Below are 17,662 nucleotides of genomic sequence, written 5' to 3' on the forward strand. Positions count from 1 at the left end.
TTTGTGAACTAGAAATAGCTGTTTTAGCTACCAATAGCTATTATCAACCAACAAAAGATGTCTGTCTTGTATTAAAAACTCCTTCAACTACAACAGAAAAAGATCCCAATAAAATAAAAGTGATCAGATTTCATTGTTTGAAATAAAACAGTGAAAAGAAAGTGGAGGTTATTACATTTTTCATTGATTCAAGATACTCTAAATCAACAGATAAATACAGATTTTAAATAGAGTCTGTACAAGCAGGTTTTAAAAAGTCCGTATGTGAAATATCCAATATTCTTGCATGGTGATCTAGGAAAAAAATAAAATAAAAATTCCCCATTCGTTTTATTGTAGGCATTTGCCAAGATTTTTTTCTAGCTAGCATCTGTGACTGCTTCCCAGTTGCATGGATTTTTCTTGCCCAACATAAAAAAGAAAGGCTTTAAAAAGGTTTTTAAAAAATCATGATGGCTATAAAACTATGAGAACTGGTAAGAAAACAAAATCATTATTAATAATATAAAAGATCTTCTAATAAATCCCAGTTGGCTGGGTTTTGAGTGGACAGCATCCTTTTAATCCTTTCCTACCAAGAATCTCTTTTTTGCTTGCGCAGTGTATGTTAGCAGAAATGGATATGTTCATTTTTATCTCCCAAAAGTTGAAATGTGAGCCTTAATCTAGACACACTCAGGTTTACCAAGTCAATTTTTGAATGGTTAAAAAAAAATAAAAATCAAAGCAACCCTCTCAGAGAGTTTTATTTTCTAGACAGTCAAAAAACTCCGGAATGCTCTAAGATCCACAAATATAGTTAAGTCACTTCTACAAGTAAGGTTGGGTTTATAAGAATTCGTCACTTAAACTAGACTAAAGGACTCCAGTTATGAAACTGCCTTACAAAACATCAGTAAATTAAATGAGCACATTTGGAAGATTTACAAGGTCTTGCACCAAGAGGTTAAATGCACCATGAATACCAGTGCAGCATGTATTCCTTTAGAGAAATACAGTGCAATTATGTGCAAAAGTATACTAGAACATATACTCCTAGACAAAGTCAATTACATAGAGCTAAGACTTCAAAATATGGAGCCTGCATGGCCTTTAAAAAACTTTGAGAAAGAGATTATATTAGAAATAAGTTTCTTAAAAACATTATTTTCGATTCTTCATTAAGCACCATGTGAATATCTTATAACAGCTACATCATTTTCTCAAAGCTTGTAGAGGCTGGATTTACAATGGAAGATTTCAGAAAAAACATCAAAAACTAGGAGGAAAAGCACAGCAAACATTTACATGAACATCTGGTCACAAGAATGTGGATAAACTACATCCTCTTCTACCAAATACAAAAGCTGAAGGACCGCACTGAAAACAAAGTAGCACAATATGATGGATCAACAGGAAACATCGATTTTGGTGGTCACCTTCCATCTGGACTGCGAATGGCACACCCCCCACCCTCCCCAGTGTTACACGGACCTTCACACAGCTCCGTCCTCTATGCACAAGACACACAAGAATAATCTCTAAGACCAAAGGAAGCAGGATGAAGTAAAGTTGCTGAGATCTCCGCAGTCGGTCCTGCAGCTCTCAGTACAGACTTTCACGAGGTTAATTTCCCCTGCTCTGAATGTCTTCATAGCTTCAGAGTCAGCTAGCCTGCACCTCAGCACAGCTCAGCCATGTGGTAAGCTAAATCTTCTGACAGTTTAATTGCAGCGCATTAGCCCAAACATGCTCAGCTGATACTCCATATCTAGTGGCCTTACCAATATTTACAGTAATTTGGCATCTTCACGCTAGATCGGGATGCCTGGTCACTAAATATCATTGTGGATCCCTATTTACATTCTCACCCCGCTCTCATTAGTGAGCTAGTCTCCTAACACATGCAGATATTGCAACTTTTTCAGTGTTCTCACACACACAAGTCCTCCCGACATCAGGTAATCGGATTCAGAAAAAAACACTCTCTGAAGCTGTCTGCACACAACAAAAAATAGAGTAGCAGTCCAAAAGATTAGTGCCAGTAGGCTAGAGGTGGCATTTTCAAATGTGCTAGCACAATTTACAAGGCCATGGCTTGTTCAGTTTTTCAGAAGTGTGTAGGACCCAAAACTACAGCTGGATTTTCAGAGGAGCTCAGGTCCATATCTGGCACCTACACAAGTTGTCTCTGATGGTCCTAAGTTACATGACTAAAGTAGGGACTACAGAGCCCTGGATTTTCTGTCTTGTCCCAGTGAGATTTTTCTGCCTGTCACTGTGAGCTGTGTTCAGCTATTACAAACACAAATTTACAGATGATATGGAATAGGAAATACTGCAAGCTTAATCAGTTTGAGTTACAGAAAATAAATGTAGCAACAGTGTTCCTTGAGGTTTTTAGTGTAAAGTGGGAGGAACTGCTCCTACTTTGTCAGCTGCGTCTGGCTACAGTCTCTGTAGCCAGATCCCAGATCTACACTTACTCAGCTAGAAAGACTCAGGTATGATTTGCATTTTCATTAAACACAAACAACACAGTAAAGAAACATTAAAAGTCTTACTTCACAGTATCTTGCAGTTCCATCTCCTCTTTAAGGAGCAGTAAGTTACCCATAACCAAACAAGCCTTCTGTTTGGTGGTGTTTTCTTCTGAAGTTTCCCAGATTGATTTTGGATAGCTTACATCAACTCAGTTTTATCTGGAAAGGTAAAAATCTCACCTCCTTTGAAAGCCAACCTTTATCTACCCCAGCTGTGATACAGGAGGTCTACATTGGAGTTTAAAAAACAAAAACAAAACCACGACACTTGTATAAATTCGCACAGCAATATCAACCATGAGAAAGACTGCCGAAGACTAAAGGAAAATAGAGGAAAGGAAAAAGAATTTGCATACAAAGAGGCTAGTAAAAAATTCTGAGATTTCCCACCCAATTGCTTCAAAAAGGGTATACAGGGCTGTTTCATATGCATAGCTCATGTATACATATTTAACTACTCCTCAGCTACATCAGCTGAGGACTCACATTCACAAGTGATTATTTAATCTACTACAATTCCCAAGTAACCTGACTGATAGCTTTTCGCTTCTACTGTAAAAAGTTGAGAATTGGACCATTCACTTAGTCTAAACTGAGAGACCAGGACGCTAGACACCATAACGTGTGCTTAATGTTTCTTAAGCACAGACTACTAATGTCTAAATGACATTGAAGATACATCTGAAAATCTGTAGTCCAAGCTCTTGAAAGAGGAAGATGTAGCAAAAACAATTCAGAAAGAGAAACTTGTTCTCTAAATACCTGCAATTAAGGATGTGTGAAATATATTTATTCTTACTTTCTACACTTTCAGCAGCAGCATATTTTTGTTATTCTGGGTTGTTTGCCCTGGTTTCCAGGTCAACGCAAGTCTACAAAAACACTTAAGGTTTACAGCTTAGATAATACCATCCTAATACAGAAGGATCACAACCTAGTTTAGAAAAGTCCATGGTAATGGATGAAAACTACATTTCTTCAAATCTAATCTTCAGAGAGAAGACGGTGCCCCTTCCAGATCAGGGATTAAGGACCACGCCAATATTATTTGAAGAAACCTGTTATCAAAACAACAGATGTTCCGCCTACAAAATGTTGCCTCTTCCTCAAAACTAGGAAGCAGAGATACAACTGGAGATTGCTCAAGTAAAACCTCTGTGAAGCCCAGACAGAAGATTCTTCACAGAATTCTGGTGCACAGCACTGAAAACTTAAAAGTATTAAAAACTCTATTTCTCCCCATTCTTCAATTAAAAAATGGAATAATAATAATTAAAAAAAAAAGAAACAGCTCAGCCTCACTAACACAGTTTTCTGTTGCAAAGCAGCCACTGGCAGAGAGAGACCTTCAGTCCTCCCCCTCTCCTCCCACTGCTACATAAGTGTTTCTCGATCTGATAAACTCCTGTGGATCTCCTGCTTGTCATCAGCATCAGCATCATCATCATCAGCTGGATCGTTTTCCTCCCCGGACTCCACATATATGGGCCAGTCGTTATCCGTGTCACCCTTCTCCTGGCCCTCTGAGGAAGGTTCCATCAGGCTGAGGTTAATGGGCATCGAGTCGTCGTGCGTAGTGGTCACACAAGTGCAGCTGTCACACAAGCCAAAGCGTCGCAATCCTTGAGACAGGCTACTCGTGAATGTTCTCCTGCAACCTTTGCAGATAATTGGCTTGTTCGATCGATGCACCTGAGGTTAAAAATGAAATACTGTGATAAAAAGGCAATCTGGCTTCTTAGCTTTAGCTGTTTTTGGGGTGCTGGTTGGCACACGTAGAACATCTAAGCTAAGGGGCAGGTGACCCCACCACGCTGCCAGAGACAAAGATTTGGGACTACATAACTACTGCTGAACCAAACATCAGTTGCTTAAACTTATTATTAGCAAAGTTTATCTGAGTTGGCAGCAATCACTGGGTGCAAGATATTTTGGGAAATACAATTGGGAAACAATAAAACAGTCTGCTTTTAAAATTTCATGATCATCTTTCAAACTTACACTTAAAGCATGACTCCGAAGGTGTTCCTGCCGGGTGAAACGCTTCCCACAGGTCTCACAGGGGTAGGGTCTCTCACCTGTGTGAGAGCGAATGTGCCGCTTCAGTATTCCTTTCTGCTTGGCCGTGTAGGGACAGAACGGACATTTGTGAAGCTTGATGGGCACAACTAACACGTCTCCTTTTGAAAAAGAACACAGTGCATTAGATTAGGCAGCTCTGCAACATCAGGTATGTCGCCTTCTTGTCCTTGCTGCAAATCTGAGTCAAATTAATTGCATTTTCCACTCTTTTTGCATTTGGCTTACCTGGAATTTCTGTAGGTTGCGCAATCTCAAAACCCGTTAATGCAGCTGGAGATGATCATGTCTCTTGAAAATCAGCTTGCTTATATTTACATGGCTAAGTGAGTTGATTTTAGTGCACTGCACTGTCAGCCATAGAAAATCTTTATATATATATATATATAAAAGTATATATATATACCCTTATCATTAAACAGCATTCAAAACTAAAATCTTACCACGAATTACAGGTAGCAGTGCACTGTTTCCCATACACTTTTACAATGCACAAATTTAGGTACAGGGGACCCATCTGAAAATATGTTTGTTCCTACTGCCATTCACGTTAGCCTATCAGAAACAACAGGATGAAGGATTCCAATGTTCTTGCTGACAAAATTTTACTAAAATCAGACCACGTGCACACAAATATACAATTTATCAAGTCAGATGCAAAAATGGAGAATTAAATTTGAAGATCCTGTTTTATGTAAACATGGGTATTGCCAAGATTTTCAGTGTCAGCCCAGATATGAGCTGCCCTTGCAGCATGGAGGCTTAGATGTTACCTTAAAGGATTAGGTTTCTCTAACGTTTCAGGTACTGATTCAAAAAAGTCTTTGCATATTCAGCCTTGAACTCTTTAATAGTTACACCAATTTAGGTAAGACTGTAGAACATTCCTCTTACTGAGGTTTACCCAACTCAGTCTCAAAAAAAAAAAAAAAAAAAGCGTTTAATATCGACATGAAGCCATCAAGTGAAATTCATCTTGCCCAGCTCTGTACCTCTGTGAGGAACTGCTGGTCCCTCCTGGGCATCAAGACCTCCAATTACAGAAAGAAAAGCAGCTGGACCTGCCTTGCTTCCAGACTCTAGGGGTGGCGTTGACCCTCCATTGGCTGAGGTGGACCAGGATGACTGGAGCACATACACTCGGAAGGAAGTGGCATTTCTCATCTGTCAGCTTGAATTCATGAGCACACCATTCTTTTATCTTTTATTTTTGTCAGCCCTGGTGTCTTGTGAAAGTGCTGAAGGCAGCAGGAGCACTAAAAGCTGAGAAGAGGCATCTCCATCCTACCAAGTGCTTATGATGCTCGGTTTAAGCAGAGAAACATAGCTGAATGCAAGATGGTTTTTCCCCCCTCCTCTTATTTAAAGCACACCTACCTAGCATTAACATTTGCAATATGTTGCCACTAACACCTGATGTTCACTATCAAATCCTAGAAGCGTTTAATTTTTAATGAAACATTAACAATCCAAAGACCTTAAGAGGAGAAAAAGTAAGCAAAGTTTGGGTATTAGATGCTCTCGCCTCACTGCATGTCAGAAATCAGACATGAGCTGGTGATAGTGCTCTCTTCTGGTAACTTTAGTCTTTTGGTGACTGTAGGAGCAGATTATTGATTTTACTAGATTTGTTCTCTAAGAACAGTGAGAGAAGGTATTGTTTTTATTGGCTTTAAGATCACACTTGCATATTTGAACAGGAAATAACACAAATGTAAGCTTGCTATCTAGAAACAAATACTTGGTGGAAGATTCCCTTTCTGCTGCCTGCACTGTTATTCCATTTGTCATGTCCTCAAGTGACATCACTTGCAGTGTGTATTGGTCGCCTCCCTTCTTCGTAAGGCAGTTTGGACAAGGTAAGCTGTGCACCAACATGACCGTAAGCAGATAAAAATGCCTTCGTGCCCATTGCAGGAGAAATGCACATGGACACAACCACCTGCTCCAGGCCCCTGACACTGCTGCTGGGAGACATCGCAGCAGGCACAGGGCTTGTGAAAGCAGCAGCACCTCTGGTGACCAGCAGATGAAAAATGAGTCTGCCTCTGGAAGCAAAAGTTAAGTCTCGTCTTTATGCAGTACCACAGAGTTTAAAGCTTTCCACGCTCTTAAGGACATTCTAGGCATCACAGCATTGAACGACACCGAGTTCTGCCTTTCTGAAGGTCAAAGGAACGGCAAGCAGACTGATCCTGCAGCTGATTAGCTGGTAGGAGCTCCAGCGGAATAAGCTAATTCTGGTCTGTTCATCCCTCTTGGAGCAGCCCAACTTAACTTGCCAATTGCACTTTTAAAAAAGAAACTTCCTCTCATAATTTCAGTGTTTCAAATTCACCTGCCATTCAGCAGGATCCCAAATGAGACCGTTTATTAAAGCAGCATCACCAACACCAAGCTCCAGGATCAGTTTCAGACTGTGAACCCTACAGAAATACTTACCGCCCAGGTGCTGCACTGAATAAAGGAGTACAGCTTTCTTTGGAAGTCCACAACAATCGTTTATTTCGCTACGGCATAATATTCAGCAACACACTCCTCAACAAGAAAGTAACAAAGGAGGTCGCACAACTAGGCAGTTTCCTCACCAAGCACCCTGCCTACACCCTCGAGTCCTCTCACCTGCGTCCTCACCATACCAGTCGCTGTGAATGTCCATCATGGAGCTCATGGCTACCCCCGCATCCTCTGGCCTACCCTCAAAGCCCCGGACGAAGTGATGAACCACGTCGTCCTTCCTCTGAGCCGAGCTGTTGCGCAGCAGAGCCTCCAGGAACTGCTTCATGTGGTAGTTGTTGCAGGCCAGGTCCATCGCCTGCCCGCCGTGCAGCCCCTCGTCCATCTGCTCCAGGGACAGCGGGGTCGGGTACTGCTGCAGCCGCTCGCCCACCTCCACCTCCACCTCATCCGAGTCGAACTCCACCTTGGGTTCCACCCCCTTGGGCAGCGAGGAATTGACGTCCTCCGGGGAGTCGCTGCTCACCGGGTCCCTCACCACGAGCTCCAGGGGGTGGCAGCCGCTGCACTCCCCGCAGGGGGGGTCTCGCTGACAGCCCCCCACCCTCTCCTTGTCCTGCAGGGACGAGGCGGGGGCAGAGCCCTGGCTCTTGGAGCCGTACGAGGGGCCCTCCCTCGCGGAGCCCCCGCTCCCGCTGTCGGCCTGGTAGAAGGCGGCCTCCCTCTCTATCTTCCTGCAGATATCCAAGGACGACCTGATGTAGGCCTTGCAGAAGTTCACCACGTCGGTCATCTGCAGGTAGCTGGCCGCCGACATCACCTCGATGACGTTCTCCCCGCACAGATCCAGCTTCCCCGAGTAGAGGAAATCCAGGATGACGGAGAAGGCCTCGGAGGTGACGATGTCGAGGGACGCGGTGCTGTGCCGCCCGCTGTCCTGGATGTAGTGGATGAGCAGCGCGCGGAAGTAGCCGCTGTTGGCGAAGAGGATGTTCTTGTGCGCCTTGAAGATGCGCCCCTCCACGATGATGCTGCAGTCGCAGAAGAAGTCCCGCTTGCGCTGCTCGTTCAGCTCCCCCAGCAGCTTGGCGTAGTACGACTGCACCTCCATGGCTGCGGGCGGGACGGGGACGGGGACGGGGACGGGGACGGCGCCGTCACCGGAGGGCACCGGGAGGGCACCGGGGGGGCACCGGGAGCACCCCACCCGGTCCTCCCCCCCCGCCCCTCACACCCCCCTCCCCACGGCTTCCCCACCAGAGCCCGAGCCCCCGCCCCGTCCCGCCCCGCCCGGCTCCTCCCGGTGCCGCTCCCGGTGCCGGTGCCGGTGCCGGTCCCGCCCCCCCCTCTCCCCTCCCGGCCGCCGTACCGCCGGCCGCCCCGCCCGCCCGCCGGAAGTGACGACGCCGGGAGCCCCGCCCCGCCCCGGGGCTGCGGGGTGAGGGGTCGGTAAATAGTGGTGACGTCACGCCGCCGAGATGGCGGACGGGTGAGCGGCGGGGCCGGGACCGGGACCGGGCATCGGGGACGGGATCAGGACCGGCACCGGGCTGGGATTCAGGATCTGGGGACCGGGCCCGGGCTAGGATGGGTTGGGGTCTGGGCGTCGGTACCGGGCTGGGGTTCGGGAACCGGGCACCGGGCTGGGATCCGGTGTGGGGCTGGGCTCCGGGGACCGGGCCGGGCTCCGTTCCGTGCCGGTGCCGTGCGGCGGGGCCCGGCCCAGGCCCTCCCCTTGACTCCCGTCCTTCCCCGGCAGGGAGGAGGCGGGCTGGTGGCGGGGCTGGCTGCAGCAGAGCTTCCAGGCCGTCAGGGACAAGGTACGGGGCTGGGCACCGGGGGGCACCGGGAGCCGGCCGGGGGGCACCGGGATCGGGAGCTGGGAGGAGCAGCCGAGCAGCATTGCCCGGTGCTGTGTAACTTCCTGCGTGACAGCGCTGCTCGTGGTCATTACGCTACGTAACGCTCCAAACAAGGCTTTCCAAAACACCTCGATTTCGGTTTTTAACATAAAAAATGCCGTTCTGGGTTTTGGGAACGGCTGCGTCCCGACGTTACCCTGCTCACCACAGCCCTGCCCGTCGCACGAGTTGTGCCGAGGGCTCTCGGGGTGTCAGCTGTGTAAACGTCAGAGCGACCGTGGCTCTGCTGGAGAGCCACAGCAGGCAGATGATCTGTCTGTTCTCTTCTTGCAGTCCTCAGAAGCTCTGGAGTTCATGAAGCGGGACCTGGCCGAGTTCACCCAAGTAGTGCAGCATGACACGGCCTGCACGATCGCCGCTACGGCCAGCGTGGTCAAGGACAAACTGGCAGTGAGTAGAGGAGGGGGAGAGCTGGGGGCTGCAGGATGGGGTGAATGGGGCACGGCCACAGCTGGCACTGAAGGCACGATCCTTCAAACAGGCCCCAAGATACAAACACGGGCTGTGGGTTTCAGGCTTTGTTCCTGTGCAGATCTGATTCTGAGCCCTGTGTGGGATTTCCATGTGGTGTGAGGAACCTCTGGGAATGAGCGTGGGAAGGTGACCAGTGCTTTTCTGGCTCCTGGCAGTGTCACCATCATGTCGTATCAGACCTTTGCCCGAGCTGCCCTCTTTAGCCCCGCAGAGCTGTTGCTGTGCCAGGCCTTGAGCCTGGCTGCTTTTTCCCTCAAAGCCTCGGCTCCGTTCCCAACCAACCTCTCATGAAGGGCTTCCAGTCGGACCAGTGGCACCACACCCTTTGCACAGCCTGGACATGTGGCTGCATTGTTAGCACGCTTTGAAGGGAGAAAAATCATTCTTCCTGGAAAGAACACACCCAGAACGGACAGATTTGTCCTGTTACTTACACTATGCTGCTTCTCTCCTTCAAGAGGGCAGAAGGTTCCTCAGGTGCGACTGAAAAGGTGAGGAAGGGGATTTCTGACTTCCTGGGCGTCATCTCAGACACATTTGCCCCCTCGCCGGACAAAACCATCGACTGCGATGTCATAACGTTGATGGCAACCCCCACGGGGACCACAGAACCCTACGACAGCGCGAAGGTGAGTGCCCCATCTCAGAGCTTTTCCCCAGCACTGCACCTCGTCTTCCTGGCCCTGCTGCTGCCCCTCCACTGACTCCTCTTCCCCGTGTGTTCTCCTCTCTCCAGGCTCGCCTCTACAGCCTCCAGTCAGACCCAGCCACCTACTGCAACGAACCCGATGGTATGGGCACAGCAGTGCTGCCAAGAGCCTGGGGGGGTTGTTGTGGGGGCTGTGGGGTGTCCCCATCACCTACAGCCTGTCACCAGCAGTCCTGCCCTGCTGCCATCGGGACCAGGCTGGGCTGGGAGCCTGCTGTGGGTTCCACCACCCCTATGGCTGGTACTGCTGGCAGAGGACCCACCCTGCAGGGCCCTGTGTGTCCCTCGCAGCCGTTGCTGTGAGATTGGTGTCTGTCCCTGTGCGTGCTGAGCCTCGTGTGGGGCTTAGGGGTTTCTCTTGCAGCAGCGAGGAGCAGCTCCCTCTGGGGACGGGGAGCATGCAGTGGGTGGGGGGAATGCAGGCACTCCTCGGGGCTTTGGCTGCTCGGGGCTTGAAGCTGCTGCTCCTCCCCTCCCCAGTTTCCCTGCTTTGACTGCGTCCTGCTTGCAAATCCCCTCCTGCCTGTCGTGTGGGGTTTGAGGCCTCGAGGAGGAGGCCTGCTCGTCAGGGCTGCGTCTTGCTGTGCTCCTGCCTTCCCTCACCTGCCCTTTGCTCATCCCAGCTGGTCTGCTCTGGAGCATCTATCCGAGGAAACTTCCTGAAACTTTTTGTGCCTTGCTTGTGCCAAAAATTATCTCAGTGCCTCTCCTTCCCAGGCCCTGCTGAGCTCCTCGAGGCCTGGCTCTCCCAATTTCACCTGGAGGAGAAGAAAGGGGAGATCGCGGAGCTGCTGGCAACCAGCCCTTCCATACGGGCTCTCTACACTAAAATGGTAAGGAGCTGGTTTGTGGCAAACTGGCGCAGTGGTGCAAGTGGTAAAACCACTTGCCTTACACGGGTTGCAGTGGTGCCTGTGAAGTTCAGGGGGAGAGAGGGGTGAGGCAGCAGCCACAGCCCTCCCTCACGCCGTGATCCCTGTGTTGCTCCCAGGTCCCCGTGGCTGTTTCCCACTCTGAGTTCTGGCAGCGCTACTTCTACAAATTGCATCGCCTGGAGCAGGTAGGTCGGGGTGGGTGTTCCCCCTGCGGGTGGGCACGCCAGGCAAGGAGCTCTGTGAGGCAGGTCCAAGAGGCAGAAGGTTCCTTTTCCTGGAAGGGCAGGGCTCTGGGTTGCCATTCCTGGGTCCTTGTCCTCGCTGTGCCTGGGGGATGAAGGGACCGGGGCCACGAGCAGCTGCTGATGCTGAGCTCCCTGCAGGATGAAGCCCGGAGGGAGGCTCTGAAGCAGCGCGCGGAGCAGAGCATTCACCGGGAGGAGCCAGGCTGGGAAGAGGATGAAGGTGGGTCAGGGGGTGGGGGCCTGGGGGTGGGCTTGTGCAGACCTCAGCACCCTGAGTTTGGGAGGGCGGTGGCTGCTCCTCGCTCCCCGACGTCCAGCTCCTGGCCCAGCTGCTGCCGTGCTCGCTGAAACATCTCTTGCTTCTCTTCTGCCTTCCTACAGAGGAGCTCTTGGGGATGTCCCCCCTGCCTTGTGCAAACGTGAAATTTCCAGAAGCAGCAGAGAAAGCAGCTGCCCCTGCAGCCCCGGAGGGAAGCCACCCTGCTTCTCGCAAGGGTCCCTCAGAGGAAGGCTGGGCTGTCCTCCCTCCTGAGCCGGCTCCAGCAGAGGGGAGCCCCTCCGAGAGCAGTGAGAGCGTCTCCCTTGTGACTCAGATTGCAAACCCTGCCTCTGTGCCTGCCGCACAGCTACAGACTGGAGCACAGCCAGATGGGGCCAGAGACCTCTCCCAGAGGCTGCTGGAAGCCACTTCGGAAGAGCCGAGCTCTCTGCCAAAGCCCCCAGAACCTGGGCATCCTCCTGCACCTGCCCGGGAGCCCGCAGCATCCTCCGAGCAGCCGGCTGTTCCAGAGCCCAGAGAGGTGGAGAGCAGAGCCCAGGGCAGGACAGAGACTCTGAAAGAGGAGGGACCAACGGATCTACGGATCTTTGAGCTGAACTCGGACAGTGGGAAGTCCACCCCCTCCAACAACGGCAAGAAAGGTGCGTGTGTAGGGCCAGCGGTGCCGAGGCTGTGCTCTGTGCAGGGGGTGGGCTTCCCTCCCTCTGCCTGTCACCCCGAGGAGCATCCCTCTGCCCTGGGAGGTTGTGCCTGCTGTTGGGGCTGTGGCAGTCCCCATATCTGTCACTGTCACTCCTTACCTGGTGCGTTTTGTGTGTGAGTGAGGCGTGACCTGTCCCAGTTCTCCCAGCCCAGAGGAGAACGTGTTCTAGCACCCGCCTCTCCCACTTGTCCTGCGCCCGGGGGAGCAGCCCTCAGAAACAGCTGGCACAGAAACGCAGCTCAGTGCGTCCCACGCCTGGCAGGGAGCTGCTGGGAGCGGGGGAGGTTCTCCCTCCTCGGGCAGGGTGCGTTGGAGCTGAGCCCCGTGAGCGCTTCGTGGGCCTGCTCGGGCAGCTCCTGCGTTGGCCGGGGTGTCTGGAGAGCACGCACAGCCCTGATGGCTCTGGCGTGGTGTTTGTGCTTACAGGCTCCAGCACGGATATCAGCGAGGACTGGGAGAAGGACTTTGATCTGGACATGACTGAAGAGGAGGTGCAGCTGGTGCTGTCCAAGGTGGAAGCCTCTGGGGAGGTGAGTGCAGGGGAGGCGCTCTCTCAGCCAAGCGAGAAGGCTGCTCGGGGAAGGCGTCGACATTTCATCAACTCCTTGGGGTGATGCTGCAGCGCTCTGCCCTTCCTGGGTGCTTCCCCTGGGCCCGAAGCCAGGCAGGGAGAGACCACAGAGCAAAAGGGCCAAGCCCTCGGTGTCAGCCCTGCTGCAGGATGTGCGGATGTGGCTGCTGCTGGCCTGAAAGACAGCACCGCAGCAGGCAGGTGCCTGCCTCAAGCAGCTCACAGGCGGCTTCTCAAGGTGTCGCTCCCTCTTTGAGGACACGGGCTTTGCTTGGGAGCTCAGCATGGGGATTAGCTAGAGCAGAGAAAGGGTTTTCGTGCTTAAAGAAGGATGGATGTGCTTAAAGAGGGCTGAGTGTGCAGGTTGCGCAGGCGGAGCGCAGCAAGGAAATCTCTGCTGTGTGGGTGTGGGAGTGAGTGGATACGTCAGGCTTTGCACCAGCTCGGGTGCCCTGGGCAGGAGGATTTGCCAATAGACGTCTGAGTTACAGAAACAACAGAGATGTTCTTCTTGTTTGCAGCTTGAAGATGAAGAGTGGGAAGACTGGGAATAAACCACCTTCTTCCAGTGTGTCACAGGCTCATTTCCACCATCGAATGTGAATTAAATCACGGACCGGCTGTTCCTTTGTGTGTAACTGTGCTGGGGATCGCAGTTCCTGGCTGGAGGAATTTCGTTCCTGCTAAATCCTGTGGGCATCTCAAATGACCCCTTCAGACTTGGAGGAGGAGAAGGAAGCAGGAATTTGCTCGTACACGTAGCTGCTAGGGAGTTCATCTTCTCGGTAGGTCCTAGAGGCTGGCGAGGCCAAAACTGACTGCCCCAAAGGTGTCGGGTGGAGGCAGATGCGATGCAGGGAGGGGTCCCTGGGGTGAGCAGGCACTCGGGCACCCGGCAGGATTGCTTGGTGCTGCCGAATTGCCTGTTGGCTGAGTGTTTGCTTGTGTGTGTGTGTAATCGATGGTACAGCAGTTCAAAGGATCTTGGGTGCTGCTCCCACTCGCTCACTGCTCTGTGCTGCTGGTCAGGCTGTCCCCAGAGAAAGCCCCCACATGGGGAATGGCCAGGGGCTGGAGATGCTGCAGGAGAAGCCCCATTTGCTTTTTCACTCGTTGCCACAAAAAAGGCGGTTGGCTTGTGGCTTTGGCCCAGCGCTGGGCTGTTCTGGAAGGAGCCAAACTCCCTGCCAAACACTGAGCTTCTGCCTGGCTTTTTGTCTTGGAAGCCTTTTCTGATGGGAACTCCTCTTTGCTGCGGCAAGAGCAACAGCTCCTCTGAGAGCCAGGGCTCGATGCTTTCCCCTTCACAGCTAGACCAGCTGTGCTGCCTTCCTCTTCTGCATTCTAGGTACTTCTCATTCAATTCCCCAAGCAGAGTTCTTTGTGGCTTGCTCTCACTGAGCCCTTCTGGGCAGGCAGTGATTTGGGTCAGCTTGGGAGTGGAACCCTGTGCTGCGGTGCCCTCGCGAGGCCCCATTGTGGGCCACTGATGGCTTCAACACGCTGTGGTGCCAAGGCTCAGCCTCCTCCCAGCCCGGGGAGAGGCAGAGGCATCTGAGCACAGATGGCTCCTCTTGGTGTGTCTGCCCTCCTCGCCTTCCAGCCGCACCAGGGTCACAAAATTCCCTACGCTCACCTGGTTTCCCTCACCCAACCCCCTGTGACTGCTTGCAACGCTTCCTTCGGTCCCACGGCCTCTGCAGGCAGCTCTCTCGTGGTGCCACGAGGTGCTCCTTAGTGGGGGTCACTAACACGAAGTTATCCTAAAGGGGCAGAGCCCACGCTGCTGTTTTTTGGCCTTTTGGGTGGTGGTTTTATATGTGCTACCGTTGTCCTTCTGCCCCTTGCAGGGCTGCTCCATGTGAGCTGGGGCTTTCCTTCTGTTCCTGGATAGCATTAGCCTAGGTACACTTGGAAGACTTGATTTTATTTTTAATTTTTTTTTTTCTCCTCGCCGTTGGGGAGATTCTCAAATGCAGCTGCTCCCCTGGGTGGCTTGGTGGCAGCACCGACTTCAGGCCCTTGCACGAGCTCTTGTCTGTGCTGCAGAACCTGTGTGTGGGGTCCCGGGCCTGAGCTGCTGGTACACAGCAGAGCCTCTGAAACCTGCTGCAGCTTCGCCCTGGGGTGGGCTCAAGCAGCAGAAGCCCTTGTGGTGGAAGGTTTCTGCCGAGGGGTTGGGGCAGCAGGCTGAAGGCATGAGTCACAGCGGCATCCCTGGCCCAGCAGCAGAGCTTCAGGGTGCAGTGCTCCCATCTGTGTCATTTTGTTTTGTTTTTCTTTTGTCAAATTAACCATGGGGTTGTCTGTGCAATATTCTCTGTTCTGAACTATTCCGCATCTCCCTGAGCCTTTTCTAGCTGGGGCAAAAACCAGGAACACTTCTAACAGCTGGTAGTTTTGTAACAATGACTTTCTCCAAACCTTTTACAGACTTGCAGTTAACAGCAATTAAAGGAATTCTACAGAGTTGCTACCTGTGTCCTCCTTTCCTTTGCCGGCGGGGTGGGGAGAGCTGCCTTGAGGGAGCCAACTGCTTTAAATTTCTCTTCCCTTTCCTCCTACCTACCCTAAGGGAGGTTCACTTAGCTGGGGGGATGAATGGGAGAGGAATGAGGACAAGCAGAGGTGTCTGGGCAGCTGGGGTGCCCACAGCCGGGGTGCCCTGCTGCCTATCCACATGACCCCAAGTGTTGTACATCCTCCTGGCCCCAGTGCTGCACATCCCTGTGTCCCCCCCACATGCAAACACTGCCCCAGACTGCGTGGGGCTTGTGTGAAGCTTGCTGTGTCTGCCCTGCTCCCTGCCACTGAGGGCTTTGAGGGAGCAGGTAGAAGCATCCAGATACGAACCAGGCCCTGTCTCTGCCAGCCAGAGGCCTGGCAGGGCACCCAGGAGGCTGCATAGATGGTAAACACTGACATCCAAATTTATCGTCATTTTAGAAGCAATCTGTCCCATTGGGGGAGGGCAGAGCGGGCACTTCTCAGGGGTTCGCCAGCCAGGGGTGCCTGCTGACCCCCTCCACCGAGGGCCTCATGATCATATCTGGCTCCAGGAGCCTTTTCAGGAGGTCCTGGCACTCCCTGGAGACCCCCAGGTGCCTGGGCAGGGAGACTCCTTTCTGCTGCTGGCACAGCATCTGGGGGATGTTGGTGTCGTCGAAGGGCAGGTGGGCGCACAGCAGGACATAGAGGATGACGCCCAAGCTCCAGACGTCGCCCTTGCAGCTGTCGTGGGGCACCCCCTGCAGCACCTCGGGCGCCGCGTAGGCCGTGCTGCCGCAGAAGGTGCGGCTCAGCTCCCGGCGGCCCCTGGGGAGCAGCTTGGCGAAGCCGAAGTCTGTCAGCTTGACCGTGCGGCCCTGCAGCAGGGCGTTCTCGCACTTGAGGTCGCGGTGAGCCACCCCGCAGCCGTGGCAGTAGCGGATGGCCTCGACCAGCTGGCGAAAGAGCGCCCTGGCGCGGTGCTCGGGCAGGGGACCCTCGCGCAGCACGCAGTCGAAGATGTCCCCGTCCTCTGCCAGCTCCATCACCAGGTAGATCTTCCCCTCCGCGGACTCCAGCATCTCGTACACCCGGATGATGTTCTTGTGGTCCAAGCGCCCGACGATCTGGAGCTCCCGGGGCAGGAATCTCTGAATAAATTCTGCCAGGAGAGGAGGCAAAATTACTCACAGAGCAGGGCTGGGGCCATCCTTGAGCTGCTGATGCCCTGCACCTCTCCTGGCTGAGGCCACGGGGATGGGTAGAGGGAGGGAAGGGCGCACCGTGGGTGCTTAATTCCTTGTGGGGAACCAAACCTTTCCCCCAGGATGCTCGTCCAGAGAGGGTGCTGGGTTCTGCCTGCACTTGGCCCTCCCTGCAGTTGCAGGAGCAGCCAGCTAAATAATCGTTGGGTCACGGCCCCCAGCTGCTCTGCTGGGGGTCAGCATCCGGCTAAACTGCACTTAGGTGGAAAGTTTGGGAAACTTATTTTCTGGCAGGAATGGGACGTCTTCAAGGAGGGGTGGTGCCTCAGCCTGGAGTCCCTTTGGGGCCACCTCTTACCTTCTGGGCCTTCCTTCTTATCAATTATTTTAATTGCCACTTTCTTCTGATGCTTTAGGGATAAGGCCTCCTTCACTTTGGAGTAAGTTCCCTCCCCAATGGTCTTGCCAAGCTGGTAGCCATTGGCAAGCAAAAACTCCTCCATGTCCTCTTACGAGCCGGGACCAGTCAGCCTCAGGTCAACCCCCAGCAACTGCACAACAGCATCGCAGCACCCGGGGACTCCCCGTGCCCCCCAGTGGCATGCACAGCACCCCAAGGCCCCGCTCGTGGCCTGGTGCTGTGTGAAGGGGAGCATAGGGGGACCTCTTAAACCCGGCCGTGCTATTATGATGCAGCTGATGCTGCGTGAATCAGAGGTGACGGATGTGCATCAAAGTGGGTGACCACTCGACCGGGCAGGGGGGATAGGGCTGTGCTGGAACGCCCGCTCAGTGGGCACCGTGAGTAGGGGGGCTTACGGGGTGAGGAATGCAGGGGATGCGGGGCTGGCCATGCGTCCTCCCCCTCCTTTTGCCGTTGCTGCCCTTCCGTGTCCCTTCCCCTTTTTCCCCAGAGCAGGCAGGGGGGTGGCAGAAGGGGATTCAGAGCTGGCGTGCTGGGAACGTTTCGCTGCTCGGTGTCCTCCTGCACCTCCAGCACGGGGACACCGAGGGCAGGCAGTGGCCATGCCCTGTGCCAGCCTCCTCCTGCTGCTGCCTCGCAGCCGTGAGACCGAGCTGGGCACATCCAGCCAGCCCGGGCAGCTGGAACCAGAGCAGGCAGTGCCTCCTGC

General features: G+C 52.7%; 3 protein-coding genes across 3 annotated transcripts; 1 reads left to right on the forward strand and 2 right to left on the reverse strand.

Moving 5' to 3' along the window:
• Positions 1–2,360: 2,360 nt before the first annotated feature.
• On the reverse strand, positions 2,361–8,440 carry ZBTB8B (zinc finger and BTB domain containing 8B). The gene is made up of 4 exons (XM_084300785.1): positions 8,428–8,440; positions 7,224–8,171; positions 4,524–4,702; positions 2,361–4,214 (listed from the first exon to the last, which is right to left on the reverse strand). The coding sequence occupies exons 2-4, from the start codon at positions 8,167–8,169 to the stop codon at positions 3,897–3,899; spliced, it is 1,443 nt and encodes a 480-aa protein (XP_084156911.1). The 5' UTR covers positions 8,170–8,171; positions 8,428–8,440; the 3' UTR covers positions 2,361–3,896.
• Positions 8,441–8,465: 25 nt separating this feature from the next.
• BSDC1 (BSD domain containing 1) lies at positions 8,466–15,297 on the forward strand. The gene is made up of 11 exons (XM_084300786.1): positions 8,466–8,547; positions 8,818–8,878; positions 9,254–9,370; positions 9,913–10,083; positions 10,191–10,245; positions 10,881–10,996; positions 11,155–11,223; positions 11,422–11,503; positions 11,665–12,204; positions 12,693–12,796; positions 13,359–15,297. The coding sequence occupies exons 1-11, from the start codon at positions 8,537–8,539 to the stop codon at positions 13,389–13,391; spliced, it is 1,359 nt and encodes a 452-aa protein (XP_084156912.1). The 5' UTR covers positions 8,466–8,536; the 3' UTR covers positions 13,392–15,297.
• Positions 15,298–15,824: 527 nt separating this feature from the next.
• Positions 15,825–17,032, reverse strand: TSSK3 (testis specific serine kinase 3; the record flags this gene model as incomplete). Its single annotated transcript, XM_084300526.1, has 2 exons — positions 15,825–16,486; positions 16,888–17,032. 2 exons carry the CDS (start codon positions 17,030–17,032, stop codon positions 15,825–15,827), a joined length of 807 nt encoding a protein of 268 aa, XP_084156652.1.
• Between the last annotated feature and the right edge of the window lie 630 nt (positions 17,033–17,662).

This window comes from Netta rufina (assembly GCF_964035555.1).
Source record: "Netta rufina genome assembly, chromosome: 23".
Taxonomy (NCBI): Eukaryota; Metazoa; Chordata; class Aves; order Anseriformes; family Anatidae; genus Netta; species Netta rufina.

Excerpts from the sequence above, each read along its gene's own strand:
- BSDC1 (XM_084300786.1), top strand. Across the intron at positions 9,371-9,912 it reads TGGTCAAGGACAAACTGGCA|AGGGCAGAAGGTTCCTCAGG; the intron begins GTGAGTAGAGGA and ends CTCTCCTTCAAG. Across the intron at positions 11,224-11,421 it reads AATTGCATCGCCTGGAGCAG|GATGAAGCCCGGAGGGAGGC; the intron begins GTAGGTCGGGGT and ends AGCTCCCTGCAG.
- ZBTB8B (XM_084300785.1), bottom strand. The coding sequence starts at position 8,169 with ATGGAGGTGCAGTCGTACTACGCCAAGCTGCTGGGGGAGCTGAACGAG. Across the intron at positions 4,703-7,223 it reads CTGGTATGGTGAGGACGCAG|GAGACGTGTTAGTTGTGCCC; the intron begins GTGAGAGGACTC and ends CTTTTTCAAAAG. Across the intron at positions 4,215-4,523 it reads TTCGGAGTCATGCTTTAAGT|GTGCATCGATCGAACAAGCC; the intron begins GTAAGTTTGAAA and ends TTTTAACCTCAG.